Source organism: Crassostrea angulata, chromosome 7 (assembly GCF_025612915.1).
Source record: "Crassostrea angulata isolate pt1a10 chromosome 7, ASM2561291v2, whole genome shotgun sequence".
Taxonomy (NCBI): domain Eukaryota; kingdom Metazoa; phylum Mollusca; class Bivalvia; order Ostreida; family Ostreidae; genus Magallana; species Magallana angulata.
In genome coordinates, this window is record NC_069117.1 from 20,320,561 (window position 1) to 20,341,988 (window position 21,428).

Sequence of the window (21,428 nt, forward strand, 5' to 3'; positions counted from 1 at the left end):
CTTGTAACGAAACGCACAAGTAGCTGACTACATGAAGAGAGATATCTAAGTAATTGTGTGCTAATATTATGTGGATGACTTGACAGAATGTTGATATTAGCATGTCTGACATCTATCTTCAATCTATATATTCAGCTACTTGAGATATATTCACAAAACCGCCAAAAAATGAAGATATTTGTAACGAAATGCACAAGTAGCTGACTACATGAAGAGAGATATCTGAGTAATTGTGTCGTAATATTATGTGGATGACTTGACAGAATGTTGATATTAGCATGTCTGACATATATCTTCAATCTATATATTCAGCTACTTGAGATATATTGACAAAACAGCCAAAAAATGAAGATATTTGTAACGAAACGCACAAGTAGCTGACTACTTAAAGAGAGATATCTGAGTAATTGTGTCGTAATATTATGTGGATGACTTGACAGAATGTTGATATTAGTATGTCTGGCACATATCTTCAATCTATATATTCAGCTACTTGAGATATATTGACAAATCCGCCAAAAAAGAATGATATTTGTATCGAAATGCACAGGTACCTGACTACATAAAGAGAGATATCTGAGTAATTGTGTGATCATATTATGTGGATGACTTGACAGAATGTTGATATTAGCAAGAAAGGCATATATCTTCAATCTATATATTCAGCTACTTGAAATATATCGACAAAACCGCAAAAAAAAGATATTTTAAACAAAATGCACAAGTAGCTGACTACATAAAGAGAGATATCTGAGTAATTGTGTGATTATAATGTGTGGATGACTTGACAGAATGTTGATATTAGCATGTCTGGCATATATCTTCAATCTATATATACAGCTACTTGAGAGATATAGACAAAACAGCAAAAAATAAAGATATTTGTAACAAAATGCACAAGTAGCTGACTACATCAAGAGAGATATCTGAGTAATTGTGTAGTAATATTATGTGGATGACTTGACAAAATGTTGATATTAGCAAGAATGGCATATATCTTCAATCTATATATTCAGCTACTTGAGATATATTGACAAAACCGCCAAAAAATAAATAAATTTGTAACAACATGCCTAAGTAGCTGACTACATAAAGAGAGATATCTGAGTAATTGTGTCGTAATATTATGTGGATGACTTGACAGAATGTTGATTTTAGCAATTTGGCATATATCTCCAATCTATATATTCAGCTACTTGAGATATACTGACAAAACCGCCAAAAACTAAAGATATATGGAACGAAATGCACAAGTAGCTGACTACATTAAGAGAGATATCTGAGTAATTGTGTGATCATATTATGTGGATGACTTGAAAGAATGTCGATATTAGCAAGACTGGCATATATCTTCAATCTATATATACAGCTACTTGAGATATATAGACAAATCAGCAAAAAGATAAAGATATTTGTAACGAAACGCACAAGTAGCTGACTACATAAATTGAGATATCTGAGTAATTGTGTTGTAATATTATGTGGATGACTTGACAGAATGTTGATATTAGCATGTCTGACATATATCTTCAATCTATATATTCAGCTACTTGAGATATACTGATAAAACCGCCAAAAAATGAAGATATTTGTAACAAAATGCACAAGTAGCTGACTACATAAAGAGAGATATCTGAGTAATTGTGTCGTTATATTATGTGGATGACTTGACAGAATGTTGATATTAGCATGTCTGACATATATCTTCAATCAATATATTCAGCTACTTGACATATATTCACAAAACCGCCAAAAATGAAGATATTTGTAACGAAATGCACAAGTAGCTGACTACATCAAGAGAGATATCTGAGTAATTGTGTGATTATATTATGTGTATGACTTGACAGAATGTTTATATTAGCATGTCTGGCATGTATCTACAATCTATATATACAGCTACTTGAGAGATATAGACAAAACAGCAAAAAATGAAGATATTTGTAACAACATGCACAAGTAGCTGACTACATCAAGAGAGATATCTGAGTAATTGTGTCGTAATATTATGTGGATGACTTGACAGAATGTTGATTTTAGCAAGACTGGCATATATCTTACATCTATATATACAGCTACTTGAGATATATTGACAAAACTGCCAAAAATAAAAATATTTATAACGAAATGCACAAGTAGCTGACTACATAAAGAGAGATATCTGAGTAATTGTGTCGTAATATTATGTGGATGACTTAACAGAATGTTGATATTAGCATGTCTGACATATATCTTCAATCTATGTATTCAGCTACTTGAGGTATATTGACAAAACAGCCAAAAAGAAAGATATTTATAACGAAATGCACAAGTAGCTGACTACATAAAGAGAGATATCTGAGTAATTGTGTCGTAATATTATGTGGATGACTTAACAGAATGTTGATATTAGCATGTCTGACATATATCTTCAATCTATATATTCAGCTACTTGAGATATACTGACAAAACTGCCAAAAAGAAAGATATTTTTAACGAAATGCACAAGTAGCTGACTACATAAAGAGAGATATCTGAGTAATTGTGTCGTAATATTATGTAGATGACTTGACAGAATGTTGATATTAGCATGTCTGGCATATATCTTACATCTATATATACAGCTACTTGAGATATATTGAAAAAACAGCCAAAGAATAAAGATATTTGTAACGAAACGCACAAGAAGCTGACTACATAAAGAGAGATATCTGAGTAATTATGTGGTAATATTATGTGGATGACTCGGCAGAATGTTGATATTAGCAAGTCAGGCATATATCTTCAGTCTATATATACAGCTACTTGAGATATATTGACAATTGACAGTGATATATGTGTTCTCCCATGGACGGTAAGAAGTATCTAGAAGCCAAGTTTCTTTAATCTTGTAGCCAGTTACTAGTAGCTAGCTTTTCTTACTTCTCGTAGCCAGTTACTAGTAGCCAATTACTAGTAGCTAACTTTTATTTTATCTCGTAGCCAGTTACTAGTAGCTAGGTTTTTTTTACTTCTAGTAGCCAGTTACTAGTAGCTAACTTTACCTATCTAGCTACGTCCTACAGAAAGTCCGAGGCCTTGTTAAAATGGTTCTAAATAGCACTAAATATGTGCCGCAGCTTAATTCTGATTTCCTTAATAGATAAACGTAACACATATGGAACAGTGTTTAGGTAGAGATCAAAACATCCAGTCTTTATTTTTTTTATATATCAGAATGAGTGTCGAACAAAATTATTGATTTGATACATCGTCTCAGGATTTGGTGTTGATATAGTAAGATGCCATTAAATATTTTTTGAAACATACGTTGCTGAACTGTACACTTTTTTATTGCTGGATAATCAATACAAGTCATTAACAACAATGGCAGTACAATATATTTATTGCTCAGGATTTTTTTCCTTTTCATTTGACGTTCGTGTCCGGAAGATGTAAATTGAAAAATTTTCGAACTCTCAAGCTTTAATATTTTTAAATGCTATTTTTTATAGGCCCGTTACCTAGGTAACTAAATGTATTCCTCAATATATATTCTGAGTTTAAACACAGTATATCATTATCTGTTCACCTCAGAGAGTAGATTTGCGTGAATAGAGATGGTCTATTAAATGATATTTTGTCACCTTAATTCCACTAAAAACGATTTTTTTTCAAATGAAAACGTGTATAATATAAAAGTACGTTCGCCGCCATTGTTAACGTGTAAAAGACCCTATCGAGTTCCATCGTAATTGCTGTCTCTGTTCATTTTCCTAAAACGTTTTCTTGTTAGCGAACACAGAGGAAGGTGTGTTACGGATCACTCAAATATCAACGCCGTCATCGTCACACACTTCTTTCTTCATGATATAACGCTAACATAAGAAGTGGCAGGATAAGATGTTCAAATTCCATCACAGTGTTGTACTGAAGAGTAACAAGGTCAGACGACGGGTAATGGCTGATTAGAAATAGTGCTCGAATTGAAGTCAGTCCACATATATATATATGATTGGAATCTTTATCGATGTCGTTCACATTTACAACAATCACCAATTAGTCTTGTATAGCTGCACTTAAGAGAAATATGTCAAGAATATATATTATACAATATTTTGTATCTCTTTGCTGAAATCCTTGCATGGGTGTTTTTCGTTTAAATATGCACATTAATGCTCAAGAGAGTGTAGGATCAGTGGGACGCTTCGATCGAAGCAATTGAATACAAAATATCAGAGAAAAAATCCAAAGGAAATATTGTAATTAAAGAAGGATAAACATGTGTAGAAGAGCATGAATTGTAGTGAATTGACAGATAATGTGAGTTTTATAATCCTTTGCTCAGTTTGATTGACTTCTTGATGTAAACTATTGAAACATATCGGCAATGTTTGATTGGGCTTTGCGTCATAAGCTTGATGCCCTATATACACATTTATTTAAAGGATTGGCCTCTTTCAAACATGCAATTTGTTTTGACATTGAGTTTATATGAAATATAGATGAACTGCTGAATACACAAGCTGTGTAGACAAAATATACAGGCTCTATATTCAATGAAAATTCAATAAAGATCATTTCATCTTTTTTTCTAACTACAAAAATTGCTACACTGATTAACTCTTAATTTTTTTTTCATTATCACACTGGATGAATATTTCTCAACAAACAAATAAACAAAAAATTTAAGAAATTATGAGAACATGCCTAAAATATGTATTGGGTATGTTGTAAGTAAAAAAAAGAGTCACGTGATCTCACCTGGAGACAATGTGATCTAAAATAACGTTGCTACTTTTGATCGAGAGAAGAGATAATAACCTAGATTAATAAAATGGTTGACGCCAACAATGCAGCTACTTGATTATTTACACATTAAACTTTTTTCCTTAACACTTAACTGGTCATATTTTGGTTTAAAAAAATATTGATCGATGTTTCTTATTCAGTATATGTTGATGGAGCGAATAGATTCAAACATTTGCTGGAGGAAAACTACAAAATGTTTTTCATCATTTATAGTAATCATTTAGTCGCATGAGGCGCATGAATACCAGTATAGAAAAAATATAAGTCAATATAGTTACTTTCAATAAATATTCAAACGAAATACATAAGCGTTATTTCCACAAATATACTTTTTATAATTTGATATTGAAATTTCTATAAAAATTAAAGAAAAATGAAATGAAAAAATATTTTTTTTTAGATCGAAAAAGTTAAATGTTGATAATTTTTGGAACAAAAAAGTGTTGTTATTCTGCTATTTAACGATTAAGTCTTTAACAAATGTAGTATATAATTAAATTCAAAGATAGTAAATGTTTTAATTACAGTCTCTGCCGACTCGTGAACAATGATGACGTTTTCTTTGATATCAGATTAATAATACATGTATGTAGATTCGAAAATTCAGTTTGATAGAATTTTTCCATTATCTGTTGTGCATGTGATAACACATATAGGAATTGTAAATCCTTTTCTCATCTTTCTGATACATTTCTACTTTTTAATTGAATGTACAAATATTAGTCCATATTGTTTTGAAATTATAATCACCCTAAACATATAAGTATTCGACACGAGATAATCACATTTACATTGTGAATTTGTTTAATAAAACATTCTAATATTTAGCCTTGTCGTAATAAGAGCTTCTCCGTTGGCTGTAGTATAAATCATTCTGAAAATAAGAATAAAAGCCCACATGAAAATCTTGACGAGTTTATGCGCCTCCAAATCGGATCAATCAAAAGTGTATGACAAAAATAACTATAATTAAAACAATGAAGATGTAAACTTAAAATGTATTTTTGACAAGGCGACTATTATTAATGTTAGGCAATTTTTAAGTGCAGTTTTAAATTAATGTTAATTGATTATATTGATAATTTTCATACCATATAAATGTTTGTAGATCCGGGTTTTTTACTTGCGGTATTTGGTTTCGAATTCCTATTTTTTCGATAGCAGTAAATGTAGACAAGATATAACAGAAACAATATTAATAGAGCTGCAACTATACCAACGTAGATGAAGATATTGACGTACATGTATTCTGAAAGTAAACATTATTAGAAAGAATCAATTTGATTCCAGTTTGTTCTAAATACACAAGAACTCGTGATTGTATACAATTTTCCCGAAGTCGTTTACCAAGTACTTTTAAGCCCTTGATACAATAAAGAAAAATGAATACAATAAAACCTCGATGATAGCAAAGTGCTAGGGACCAATGGATTTACCTTTTTATATCCGTATTTTGTTAATATATCCGTAAAACGAGTTCGCAATAATAACTATAGCGAATTTACTATATACATGGATTTGTTTCACCAGACTACAACTGTTGCTGATCGAGGCTTAGAATGAAAATACAATCTTGTGATACCTTTGATAATCGGATTGTAAATTGAAGAATCAATTTAGAAATAAACACAGGATGAAGCTGTGGCATTCAGTCAACTGATATGTAACTGAAAGGTAACATTTAGTTGACTGAATGGCATATCTATGCCAATCAGTCACCATTCAAGACATTTCAGTTAACATTTGGTTGACTGAATGGCAGAGCTTCATCCTGTGACAGTCATTCTAACTAATATGATAAATGGTAGTGCAAAATTTTTAAAACTGTTATAACTTTGTTATAAAAGTGTTAAATTGGTATATGATAATATGCTTCATGTTAAAATTTGAGAAAATTCGGTAAATACATGTATGCATACCGACCCTCAAATACATGTGTCTAAATGCCTACAGAGAATGGCTCTTAAATGTAAAGCATGTTTTGGAGTTTTGAAAGATACTTACCATTGGTATTTCCCTTTGGAGATTCCCTTCAAAATATTAGGTTTTAATTTATTTTATTATTCAGAATATATTTTTACAGTGTATATAATCATAACTTTAAGCATTTAAGCATCACCCCTTTTAGCTGCAGGTCTGTAGCTCTCAGTCTGAAAAAAATTAGATGCAAAACCTGGGAGCTACAGTGCACCCCGCACCCTCAGTAAAAAAAACAGCAATTTACGGCGTGCAAAAAATTATGCTCTAGATTTGGTTTGAATAATCTTGTTTCCGAACATTTTCTGTAAAAATATTTCATTCCAAAATATTTCTTGGACAATATTATACGGATATCGTTTCTTAACGTGCCTCTGATATCGCTTTAAACAATATCACCAGCCCCGTTTTGTGAAGCGATGCAGTTTGTTTACATGTAAAAATGGTGAATTGATTCTGAAAAAGTCTGAGGCTAATAAAGAGTCGATATGAGTAGAAACAATGGCAAAATATAAATAACCATATCAAGAATGTTCAAAATATGTAGGTTATTTTGCTTACCTACACACAGGTCCATTCCTTGTTTCTGTACACACGTGACCGGGTAGACAAGGACTCACTTGTTTTTTAAATTCGCATGATGTTGTACCGTTTTCAACAATCACTTGACATAAGAAAATTTACAACATTATTATTTGATTAACATAGTTCTTAAGTTCACGAATCCTTATTTCATATATTTACCATTATTTTTTATTTTTTTTTGAAGTTGTGATAAAATCACGAATACTACATGTATACTTTGTTCCAAGTTTCGGCTTCCCCCACTTTCTGCGTTATACAATGTATCTCGATAATCATAAATCTTAAACTACATCTATTCACTATAAAAAAAAGTTCCGATTATCTTAACTGAAACACCCCTCTACCGCTTTAGGTTTCAATACACAACCCAAAATAGAAAGTCTGACATGATTTTGCCTTGCAAACAACATTAAGAACCCCGATTGATCTGCGAGATAGCCCGAGAACTTCCGAAAGGGAAAAATATGTTAGCATTTCCCATTTTGAATCTCTGTAGGATGTTTGTTTTTGTTCATGTGGAATTCTTCGGAGATAACCAGATAATGTTTTAAAGAAGAAATCTTGGATATTTTCTCTTTTATGTATTTGATTTGTACTTTATTGACAGGTATTTTCTAAAATAAAAAATCATCGGAAAATGACCAGAGCAATTACTTGGGACAGACTATATAGTAACTAAGGTGAAATGAGGTGTAAGGCCTTTAATATATATTTTTTCATTTGAATTCTTGGTTATCCAATATGCAACTTAGTTAACTGAAAAGTGCCGGATTGCTGCAATTTAAGTCAACTTCAAAGATTTTGTAGATTTCTTATAGTTTTGTTTTCAAACAACAAAGCTGTGACACTCATGTATAAACATAAATAAAATTGACAGGTTTTTACTTTTACGGTCAAGCAAATGAAAGGCAATTTACGAGCTTTTCCTGATGTGTCCTCAAGAATTACAGTCGATACAGTCACTTCCTGTCCTTCATACGTCACTTTAGATTTCCCTGTAGCCATGTTTTTAGAGAGGGCTGTCATATTGGTTATTAACTGTGAATCTATTGCTGTGTCAACATGATACTCAACTTTAAAGCTGCCTTTTCTACAACACATTCACAGATAAAACAAGATATCTGTGAGCCAATGCTCACTTGTAATACCCCCGCTCTAATGTGAATATGCAAAATAAGCAAAGTCGGCATTTAACAGGAAGTTTGCATCTGATTAGTATAAAAAGTATCCAACGATAGGGCATGGCCAAAACAGTGTGTTAAAATTTCAAGCATCTGCGATAAATATATAGTTGGTAAGAAATTTTTGACGAAAATTTGTTTTGAATTTTAGGGTAAAATTAGACAAAGTCGTCATTTAACAGGAAATTGACGTCCGATTGGTACAACAAAATATCTCACAATATGGCATGCCTAAACAAAAAAGTGTAAAAATTTCAAGCATCTACAATGAATAGATGCTGAGAAAAATGTGACAGAAATTTTTGTTACGGACAGACAGACGGACAGACGGACAAACAGACGGACAAACAGACAGATAAACAGTATACCCCCTTCTCCTTCGGAGCAGGGGTATTATGATGTGTACGCGAAAAATTGACGAACATATTCTGTTAAGGGGATTAATATGTTACGTGTACATTAAATTGAAGATATTCTTCCACGTAAAAGATTAGTATAATAATGTAGAATGTGAGAAATATAATATGATATACAAACCTTATGTTTCGTACAGTACAGCTTATGAATTTCAAACCGTTAATGCTATAAAATGAAGTAAGCTGAAAAGTACAAATCGAAAATGATTTCAAGTTGTGCAATAATGATGATGATACGCATGCGATACATGAAAGAATTAAATAAATCCAAAATGTTCGTAAAAATTCACGATGTTTGAATGAAATAATTGAAACATACATACTGCTGCTTGGACTTTTGACCTAACACTTTCGTTTGATTCATCATCTGACAAATCATCTGTTATATCAATCAACAAAGTTATTTTTAATCTAAACACAAAAGATGATTTCTGCGTTGTAAGTGTTTTTTGCGTTGTAAGTGTTTTTTGCGTTGTAAGTGGTTTTTGCGTTGTAATTTGTTGGTAATGTCGTTGTTATAACTGTGGTTTTGCAAGGGTTATTGTACTTGATGGTTGGTTTCTGTGGGGGTTTGGTTAGTGTTGGACCACTATAACATGTTCCACAGCAAACGGAAGGATTAGCCGGACAAATAAAAATATAACAACCAGAAGTTCTGTCTCCATACTCACACCCTAATGAGAAAAATTAGATCACACAAATAAACATTGAAGTTATATATCTGCATATAGCATTTTTGGCAAAGTAATATTTTTCAGCTATTATAATGGTTTTTATTTAGTTACTTATCTTTACAAAGTATGAGATTTAGAGTCTTTCCATACCATTGAAATGACAAGCAACGCTTGTCTATACTTTAAAGTAATAGTCTTGGCAAGAACAATTAGCCCATTAATTCTTTATCGCTTCCTAGTTATGGAAAATGTGGGTGGAAGGTCCGAGACAATTTGAAAGTTTCTAAATTTTAGAATAACTAAATTTGACCCAGAATTGTACGTAGAAGTGATTGTTTGGGTTGAAAAAGCAGGTAACTATCAAATCGTTTCAAACCTGCTATTCCGGTGTAGAAGTATCTGCATTGCTGGCAACATTTGTCTTTTACGTGATAACAAACCCATGGATAATCACTTATGTCCTCAAAAGAACAAGTGATTTCTTTACTGCTATAAGTCATGACTACTCCTTTAGCATCTCCTTTAGCTCGCATGCAATCATAAGCGTCAAGTAGTGCAAATGCAAAAGTAGTGCAAATGAATCACAAATAAGTTGTTTATGGGCCACATATTGCTGACCATACTAACTTGCAAACGTAAAGAGGGTGTTTCCAAGGTAAAATGTTTAAACCCCATTGTGTCTCCTATTTATACCTATTGTGGTTTATGATTGAAAATTTCGGACTATTCTTAAAACATTTACTAGTAATTTTTTGATGAACATTTGGAGTTATTTTCTCAGCTCGCTCTGAGATTCTTTGCAAAAACAGATTTAAATCAAACATCTTGTAGAAAAGTTATATAAAGGTTTTGTGAAGAGATTAAATAAAACTGGCTGTTTTAATCTTAAAAAGAATGTTCCACAATGCATGTATCTTAATTGTATTGTTTCAATTAAACGAATAAAGGCAATGCATCTTAATAAACATAATATTTGATTATCCAAAATGCTGTGTGTCAGGTTACGAAAAAAATATCAGCAGTTCTAAAGAACATATACACGTGACTGAAAACTGAAAAATGATTATTTAATGCAGGTACGTTATTTCTTTTTGAAATAACTCAAAAAAGGCATAAATATAAATAAAATGTGTATGCAGAAGGCTTTTTATTCATTAATATAAATCATTTTATACGTACATCGGCAATGTATATCCACGAATACAAAATGGATATTGTGAACCACAATTGAATAGATTTATAACATCGATCTAAAACATACATTGTAATAATTATATTTATAATGGACCTGTATCGTAAATTAAAAATTGAAATTTAAAAATTCAGAAAATATGTTCATACATTTGCTGTAAGGATACAAATTATAACGACCCAATTACCCCATTTACAACGAAGGAGTAGAACTGTATAATGCTGTTTTTGGCCTCCTTGTCTTTGACACTAGCGGTCGTTGCTTGACTACGTATATACCAACTGAAATTTAGGTTTAGTAGCTCTATTGTTATTTTATTTACGCTTCATTGTATTTTTAAAGCAATCCCTTTAGTACAATGTGGTTATTCCCTTAACGCATACTGGTAGTACATACTAGTTATAGATTGAATAGTCTATGATGTGTCTTTCGAGTTGGTTAGAAGAGAACATTTGTTGGCGACTATCTGCATAAGATATGTTGATATGTATTTTTATGTCATAAGCCATTAGTGTATTCATGTGCTTTGCATATTTATTTAGAATTATTTTGGATGGATAAATTCAATATAAAATGTTAGGCAAACGACTTGATAAAAGAATCGATTTGTCTTAACAGTTGAACATATTACATATGTATGATATCATTTTGTTTTCAGGATGTCAGTCAAGTAATTTTGACTTCAGGAATAGCCAATTAGGAATAGGAATGATAGAGAGTAATATGATAGCATAACAATCATTTGTTAAACTACTGAAAAGTTTATTACAAAAATATCCTACACAATAAAGTGCATCTTTAATCACTTTCAAAATGACACAAAAGTAATAAATTAAGAAACAATAATTAATGTTTTGATTTATTTTACCGGTCTTGAGAGGTTGGCTGTGCAATATATGAGTTCTGTTTAGTTTAGCTAATTTGAACTTCATGTCTTTTCCATTATCAGACACGCAGTGCTCTGGTCTCATCATGTACTCGTTGTTTTGATATAAAAATGTTGCAACCTATATACTCAATGTATTATTGTTAATTTCTTATTAAATTAGTGGCATCGAATATCAAGATTACGATTTCATGACCATCGTTTTAGGTCACCTTGTCTTAAGAATAACACATATTATTGCTAATGATTTGACTACCTCTTGATAGCTTAAATCATACCATGCATGACGAAGAGTAGTTTGTTTCTATCATAAAAGAAGCGCTGTGCTTCTGATCTTGATAGTATTTCACATTCTGTAAAAAAAGATAAAGATGCTGAAGAATGAAAAACGTGTTTAAAATGACATTCTTCTATTATCCATTTGTTAAGAAAAAGTAAAATCATAATCTCCATCTGAAACCAAAGTTGCAGTAACTGTTCCAAATTTGAGTATTTGGCTTGTTCACTCTTTAATGTTTAATGCCAATTTGTTCGGTTATGGGCCAAATTGCTTTAAAAACGAGCCTTTGTTGATGAAACTGAATATTTAAAGTTTATCGATGCAGAAACAATCTACAAGATCCTAAGATAATCTGTCAGACAACTAAATTTTAAAATAGCAACTATATGTCATAATGAACAAGACGTCATAAAGACTATTCACAGCCTTCCTCAGTTTGCCTTTCTAGTTTCACAAATAAATAAATACGTGCAAAGACTAATACAACTTATAAATAGCATTGTGCCCCCACTTCTAATGATGCAGTTTGTTGCACCCTTATTTGTCATAACTGTGGTTTTGCAAGGGTTATTGTACTTGGTTGTTGGTTTCTGGGTGGGTTTGGTTAGTGTTGGACCACTATAACATGTACCACAGCAAACGGAAGGATTAACCGGACAAATACGAGTATAACAACCAGAAGCTCTGTCTCCATACTCACACCCTAAAGAGAAAAATCAGATCACACATTGAAGTTATATGTCTGCATATAGCATTCTTGGCAAAGTAATATTTTTCAGCTATTATAATGTTTTTCATTTAGTTACTTATCTTTTCAAAAAATCAGATTTAGAGTCTTTCGATACCATTGAAATGACAAGCAACGCTTGTCTATACTTTAAAGTAATAGTCTTGGCAAGAACAATTGGCCCATTAATTCTTTATCGCTTCCTAGTTATGGAAAATGTGGGTGGAAGGTCCGAGACAATTTGAAAGTTTCTAAATTTTAGAATAACAAAATTTGACCCAGAATTGTACGTAGAAGTGATTGTTTGGGTTGAAAATATATGCAAAGGGCACTGCGACCGTTCACTTTCTACCATCTCTGAAAATTTGAAGGTTCTATCTTAAATACTTTTTGAGAAAAATTGTGAACAAGCAAAAACGTAAAATCTTTAATATCTCGGTACCGGAAGTGACGACCAAAAAAAGCTCGTGTAATTTTCTTACAAATTTTTTCATGAATAAGATCTGAAAGTTTCATAAAAATCGGCTGAAGCGTTTTTGAGAAAACGTGACAGAAAAAAAAAATAATAATAATTATAATAGGGAAAAAGAAACTTTTCCAACGGAAGACCTTAATAAATAACAAACTTGATCCAGAATTTTACGTAGAAGTGATTGTTTGGGATGAAAATGCAGGTAACCATCAAATCGTTTCAAACCTGCTATTCCGGTGTAGAAGTGTCTGCATTGCTGGCAGCATTTGTCTTTTACGTGATAACAAACCGATGGATAATCACTTATGTCCTCAAAAGAACAAGTGATTTCTTTACTGCTATAAGTCGTGACTACTCCTTTAGCATCTCCATATAAGCAAGCATCTACAATATAATGAAAAACCATCTATTTTACTTGAGTCTTGACGTTCGTCGTTTTTTTGTTATCATATGCTAATATTGCTATATAATTTTGATACACGAGTTACTAGTATAATGCATATATGTCTGTTTCTGTGGCATTGTATAATGTCATACCAAATAAATATAAGTACTTTGATTGAATTGCACCTGATAAGAAAGCTAGAGTGTTGCCAAATGTAAAACGTTGGGATAAATGTTTTAGTGTATTTACTAAAATTCTTTCCAGCTTTGTTCCTAGTCAACAAAATCTCTTACGATACCTTTTTCTTTTTCAAAAAGCTGATAACAAAAAACAATTTTCATGATTGTATTGAACAAAATTCTAATTAAAGTCTGGTACTGCGGACCCCTTGACAGTCTACTGAGCCACAAAACTGAACATAAATTCAATGTTTAGCAAAGATTATTGTTGTTTGATCTGTTAAATAAAATACACTTTTAACTATATCTGCAATTTGATCATGAAAAAGATTTGGTAAAGATATTCTCTTGAAATAACTAGTATATACCATCTCCAGGAGGCGCACACTCATCATACTTGCACTTGCCAGAAATACACCACTGAAAAAAAGAAAAGAAATATATATATATATATATATATATATATATATATATATATATATATATATATATATATATATATATATATATATATACATGGAAAAAAAGTAAAGTGAGCAGCGATATCCTTCGTTTTACAAATTAAGAAAAAATCAATCTAAGTAAAATTAGAACCTTTTTATTTCCACACCGAAGGCCATTTCCTGCAACAGCAGAAGTACAACCACCACTTCCGTCTGTTTTCCGACACCAAAGTGTAGTGCAGATACTCGAAAAGTTACCATCATAAAGACCCTGTGATACATAAGCTATGAATATACATATCAGATTATTAACTCGATTTCTTATTAAGTCGTATTCCAATTTATGTTCTCTCTCTCTCTCTCTCTCTCTCTCTCTCTCTGTATTTTAAGATTCATACGACCCTACCCTACAAAACGAAGAACCTGGTCCAACGATGTGTCGACAGTGAGAATCAGCATCATAAATTTCTCCCGGAAGTGACGTATACTGTTTAAGTGTTCCAGGGTCATAACTAGGACTTAATACAGTCATGCAGTTTTTATCTTCTCTGTTTTAACAAAAATAATTGTTGCCAACTTAAAAAAATTATATACAATGATGCATAAAATTACACGATAACTTAAAAAAGTATTTGAGAGCAGTAAATAGTTAGACGAACATATAGATAATTATCATTCTTTAATGTGATGCTTACTGGTTAAGTTTGTTTATAAAGGTTGTAAAATAGTTGACAGAGCATGTTGAGAATTTCCATGGATTTTGGTTTTGCACTGGCCTACTGACTGCTGACATTATGTAAGAATCATCGCTGTCACACGCATTACCACTGCCGTCATGCTGAGCACCTAGTCTGGCAGATGGAATATCATCGAAAAACAAATTAAAAAACTATATCTGAATTTCAAAACGTACAAGAACGAAAATGAAATTGAAAATGAATTTAACATTTTACAGACAACGGTAGTTTTAAGAAAATATTACCTGAATCTTTAAACCTAAATATGTACATTAAAAATAAAATAGGAACGATTGTTAACGTGTTTTTATTGAATACCCATGTCCTAATTCATGTGCAGCTGATGTAAGTACAGAAAAATCAAAGTGGTCTTCCACCACCGATACCGACTGGTCTGAACACATGCCTGATACGTAGGCAAGTCCCACATTGCTAGAAGATCCCTTGTTGGTAAAGTCATACCTTTGTGAAAAGATTGTCATGTTTAAGATATGTTTCTTTGATCTTCCGTCGCATATATGCATATAACAGGACATCAGAACATGCATGTAATCATAAGCGTCAAGATGTGCATCACAAATAAGTTGTTTATGGGCCACATTGCTGGCCATAATAACTTGCAAACGTAGAGAGGGGGTTACCCAGGTAAAATGTTTTAAACCCATTGTGTCTCCTTTTCATACCTATTAATATTTTGGTTTGTGATTGAAAACATCGGACTTTTCTTTAAACATTTACTAGTATTTCTATGAAGAACACCCATTTGAGGTTATTTTCTTACCTCTGAGATTCTGATATTTCACAATACGTGTATCTTAATTGTATTATTTCTATTGAACGAATAAAGGCAATACATCTTAATAAACATAATATTTGTTTATCCAAAATGCTGTGTGTCAGGTTCCGAAAAAAAATATCAGCAGTTCTAAAGAACATATACACATAACTGAAAACTTAACGGCACGGTCAGCAACAACACTTACAAATGCCGGATAAATTTCGATCAGAGAGGCTCACTAAAGCCATGAGCTTAAAACAGTATCCAACCCGAAATATGTACTAAAATTCAAGCTTATTGAGTCTTTTGTGACAAACATGTTCAGTTTTCTCAAATACAATTTCAAAGGTTTTTGTAACCTATTTTAATTACATAAATTTTATACAAAGCTTTATAATAGTTTTAGAAAAAAGTATAGAAAAGACTCAAAATATACGGCATGTTTGCATAACAATTTAAAAAACCGTTTCATAAAAAACGACTTTCGAAAAGGGAGTTTAAATGTAAATAAAATTACTCGAACGTTTATACACTGTACTTATTGTTCATGACCACTCTCCTGGTTTTCAGCTGATACAATAGCAAAATAAAATTGATAGACTCCCCTGTACCCTACCTAATTTATCAGTTTTAATCATGAACCCTGTACCAATTTCAATTTATTTATTTTTTGGTTAAAAAAACGTTAAGATTTAGGAAATGAATAAATATGGATTTTAAAATAATTAACACAAAATCGTTTCCTTTTTGATATTTTAAGTTAACTGGTCGTAAAGACAGAAAAAACATTAACTTAGAAAGATGAAAGTTACGTTCATATGCTTAACACTGGTATTGTATAAAGTAGTAGTCATTCAATCTCTTTTCTTTTATTTAAACTAAACACGAAGATCTCTACTTACCTGGTAAACATCATGGCATGGTCATGTGGCGGTATTCCAGACATACCATTGATCCAAGAAGTGACGGCGTTAAGAACGACGGTTGAGTCAGCCATTGTTTGGGAAGATGACGTATCTTTATTGTTTTCTATGAACTGTGCTTTCTCTGGTGCCTAATACAGTGAAAGTATTGCATTTAAAACTGTAATCTTTTTTCTTAGGACATAGTCAATAGATTTGAATATTCTTTATATAAGTTTAAAAATGTTTATATAATGCAGGTGCGTTATTTCATTTTTTGAAATAACTCAAAAAAGGCATAAGTATAGATAAAATGTGTATGCAGAAGGCATTTTATTCATTAATATAAATCATTTTATACGTACATCGGCAATGTATATCCCAGAATACAAAATGGATATTGTGAACCACGATTGTATAGATTTATAACGAACATCGATCTAAAACATGCAATATAATAACTATATTTATAATAGACTAGTATCGTAAATTAAAAATTGAAAGTTAAAAATTCAGAAAAAATGTTCATACATTTGCTGTAAGGATACAAATTATAACGACCCAATTACCCCATTTACAACGAAGGAGTAGAACTGTATAATGCTGTTTTTGGCCTCCTTGTCTTTGCCACTGGCGGTCGTTGCTTCACTACGTATATACCAACTGAAATTTAGATTTAGGTTTAGAAGCTCTATTGTTATTTTGTTTACCGCTTCATTGTATTTTTAAAGCAATCCCTTAAGTACAATGTGGTTATTTCCTTAACGCATACTGGTAGTACATACTAGTTGTAGATTGAGTAGTCTATGATGAAGAACATTTCTATCTTGTAGTCCGTACTCGCTCGTTTGTGTCTTTCAAGTTGGTTAGAAGAGAACATTTGTTGGCGACTATCTGCATAAGATATGTTGATATGTATTTTTATGTCCTAAGCCATTAGTGTATTCATGTGCTTTGCATTTTTATTTAAAATTATTTTGGATGTCAGTCAAGTAATTTTGACTTCAGGAATAGCCAATTAGGAATAGAAATGAAAGAGACTAATATGATAGCATAACAATTAATTTTTTAAACTACTGAATAGTTTATTACCAAAATATCCTACACAATAAAATGCATCTTTAATTACAATAGTTAATGTTTTGATTTATTTTACCGGTCTTGAGAGGTTGGCTGTGCAATATATGAGTTCTGTTTAGTTTAGCTAATTGGAACTTCATGTCTTTTCCTATATCAGACACGCAGTGCTCTGGTCTCATCATGTACTCGTTGTTTTGATATAAAAATGTTGCAACCTATATATTCAATGTATTAGTGTTAATTTTTTATTAAATTAGTGGCATCGAATATCAAAATTACGATTTCATGACCATCGTTTAAGGTCACCTTGTCTTAAGAATAACACGTATTATTGCTAATGATTTGACTACCTCTTGATAGCTTTAATCATACCATGCATGACGAAGAGTAGTTTGTTTCTATCATAAAAGAAGCGCTGTGCTTCTGATCTTGATAGTATTTCACATTCTGTAAAAAAAATAAAGATGCTGAAGAATGAAAAACGTGTTTGAAATGACATTCTTCTATTATCCATTTGTTAAAAAAAAGTAAATACATAATCTCCACCTGAAACCAAAGTTGCAGTTACTGTACCAAATTTGAGTAGTTGGCTTGTTCACTCTTTAATGTTTAATGCCAATTTGTTCGGTTATGGGCCAAATTGCTTTAAAAACGAGCCTCTGTTAATGAAACTAAATATTTAAAGTTTATCGATGCAGAAACAATCTACAAGATCCTAAGATAATCTGTCGGACAGCTAAATTTTAAAACAGCAACTATACGTCATAATGAACAAGACGTCATAAAGACTATTCACAGCCTTACTCAGTTTGCCTTTCTAGTTTCACAAATAAATAAATACGTGCAAAGACTAATACAACTTATAAATAGCATTGTGCCCCTACTTCTAATGATGCAGGCTGTTGCACCCTTATTTTCCCATCCGTGTCTGTTGTATAAATTGGTATATTCGAGTTGATTTCCCCATTTTCTTTCAGATCAAATGTGATCAGCTGATCAGTGCTCATGTTTAAGCTTACGAGCAATTGTCTGGGCAAGGCAGTGGACCTCAGAATTCTGCCTCTGTTCGTAGATACCTTGATCATGACATCAACTAGAGTAGAAATATCGATACCACACAGAGTGTTATGCATTGCAAAGCTAACCAAAGAATACAGTTAGCAACTGTTCTGAAAGATTAAAAATCTTTAATACAAGTTTGTGTAAGTAACCACGATTGATATCTAAGTTTGTTCAGATCTATTAAAAATATTATAAAGCTGTTATATACCTGTGACGAGAATTCCGTACGTGAACAAATTCTTATTTATATCTTAAAAATGTTATCATTTTTTTAATATTAAGAAATCTACTGAGAAATAATTACCCCAGTTTATGTTTTCCTTGGCTTGAAAATCCGGAAAAAATCCGACAAGTAGGTGCATTTTTACCATTAAAATCAGTCCTTGATTCATCCAAAGTGAAAACATTCTTGCTATAGCAGATAACGTACTGCTTTATTTATAATTCATAAGAAAAACTAACAATGTGCACACACGAAGGAACTGTTGATATATACTAAACTATTATATGAATTGATAAGGAAACATGGAAATGGTAACCGAAGTACAATAATTTATTTACTGGTATCTTAACCTTTATGTCCTTGTCTTTTTTATAATCATATATCTATTATTAACAAACACAAAGCGAGACTATGAACACGGGTAGCTTTCTCATATTTGATGTCTATCTAGATGTCAAAATGATTTCTTTAACTAACAAAAAAGAAGGAAGTAAAACAAAGGAAATAACTACCTGTTTAGATACTGCTTTACAGTAAATGAATATTTAACGGTATACAAATTATCAAGTAAAACCATAAACAATATCACCTATGCAATAAAAATACGGATATCCGATAATGATTTGCATTAATTTTGTCGACTCGATGTACATTAATTATCATATAAACAAATAAATATGGAAACATATACATTTCATTCAAAGGACGTGAACATTTGCCATCAGGATCCCAAAATTACTTTTATACATGTAATATCATCACATAATGATATATTAAATCAAACTTCATGTAAGCTCTCCCAGCTCTACGAATTTTAAGACTTAAATTCAGTTTGATGAAACCATAATCACTTCCTTTGATATGCTGACTCATTTAACGAAATAAAAATAAATCAACACCAGGTTGACACTGAAAGCTGATCACAGTAAGGGTACACTTAATTATATCATACTCCCACTTTTTGAAAATAAGAAGAGTAACAAAATCATAAAAATGAAAAAAGAATAAAGCACTCAACCGTTGAAAGAAACCCTGTATGCATGTAACCTAAATATTTTTGACAAATATGAAAAAGTTTTTTTTGACAAGGAAAAAAATGATGTTTACTCTTGGCCTAGATTGTAAACAAACATACATATACTTTATTTGTAATAAAAAAACAAACCATGCCTGAGTTACAACTGTGCTTTGCTAAGAGACAGAACAGGACGGGGAAGAAAATGAAATTGTTAACGAATAATACAAATAAGGAACAAATACTGATGTAACAAGGGGGTTTCTGTGTTTAAGTAGATATCCATGTATTTTTGTGGAAATTTTAATATCAGTTGTTTTCTTCATTCTTCTTGATATCAAACTGTAATATAAATTGGTTTCAAACTGTACAACATAAATATCTTAGGGCTTGTCTACTTATCAAAATATTTCAAATATATAACAAACAAATTAATCACATTTAAGAAGAAACTACTTTTCGGGATTTCAAAATATATAACAAACAAATTAATCTCATTTAAGAAGAAACTATCAGTAAGAGTGAATATTTTGTAAAAGGTGTATCAAAAATGCAATCATTTTGTAAGAGCTGTCAATATGAATATATGATTGATTCCCAGATTGTGACATACGTATATTTATGGATTTACACCAAAAGATCAACTGATTTCAGACATGGTTATTTTTATATAACATTGTTGCTGGGAATGTGACGGTTCATACGAGGTTACAATAAAGCGACTAAAAATTATCACTTCTAAAACGGCAGACGAAATATTACTTTACTCAAAATATGTTTATGAATCTTTTACGCGTGTATATGTTTTTTTCGGTCAATTGAAATTAACAATCTTTGCTTGAAATTTTTCTATTTTGGAATGCTGAAACCATCATTCTAGCATTTACTGATTTGGAATAGCAAGGTATATAGCCTTATTAATCCGTATATAAGTTGGCCGCGTTGGTTAACAATAAGATGAAATATCATAATATCGCTAATGCACGTGTGTATCACAACCAAGTGTTTTATACGACCATTTATTCAATATCAGCAGTTATTGTTACAATTGAATAGTGGTTTGGATATTGTTGTTGTGTTAACGTATGTACAGTCATTGCAATTGTCGTTTATGTAGTCAAAAGAACGACCGAATTTCAGCGTCAATCGTAGAATTATAAGCACGATACAGAGCTCACAGTTCGCCTAGGTTTGAGTCATATTTTGTTAACATGAGTTTATTACATTCAGCTTAAGATGTTTAACTTGGTATTTCGTATTCAGCATTTAAAAAGGAAAAAAAAAGAATGGCCTAAGATTTTCAATTCTTTTATTCACTCAAGACCAGTTCACTGGTATTTGAGGTTCAAAATCAGTTTATACAAATGTACACAAACACAGTCAAGGATCACATGTACAGTACTAGTCAGTGGGTAGGTACAGTGCTGTCCAGTGGAGTACAGTGGCTCTGTACAGTAGGGTACA

The 21,428-nt window shown here is 31.6% G+C and overlaps 1 protein-coding gene, 1 long non-coding RNA gene and 1 pseudogene across 2 annotated transcripts; all 3 read right to left on the reverse strand.

The window, feature by feature from the left end:
- Positions 1–3,239: 3,239 nt before the first annotated feature.
- Positions 3,240–6,802, reverse strand: LOC128193188 (uncharacterized). The gene is made up of 3 exons (XR_008244602.1): positions 6,775–6,802; positions 5,862–6,019; positions 3,240–5,644 (listed from the first exon to the last, which is right to left on the reverse strand). It is a non-coding gene; the product is annotated as an uncharacterized LOC128193188 (long non-coding RNA).
- Positions 6,803–7,308: 506 nt separating this feature from the next.
- LOC128193199 (uncharacterized) lies at positions 7,309–10,136 on the reverse strand (annotated as a pseudogene).
- Positions 10,137–11,089: 953 nt separating this feature from the next.
- Positions 11,090–19,203, reverse strand: LOC128193196 (zinc metalloproteinase/disintegrin-like). The gene is given in 17 exon segments (XM_052866521.1): positions 11,090–11,995; positions 11,997–12,034; positions 12,473–12,664; positions 13,386–13,544; positions 14,093–14,144; positions 14,319–14,438; positions 14,574–14,715; positions 14,863–15,018; positions 15,223–15,366; positions 16,585–16,736; positions 16,950–17,024; positions 17,154–17,247; positions 17,370–17,478; positions 17,741–17,879; positions 18,037–18,111; positions 18,549–18,757; positions 19,031–19,203. Coding segments are annotated over 17 exon segments (2,001 nt in total). The 5' UTR covers positions 19,134–19,203; the 3' UTR covers positions 11,090–11,953.
- Positions 19,204–21,428: the final 2,225 nt, after the last annotated feature.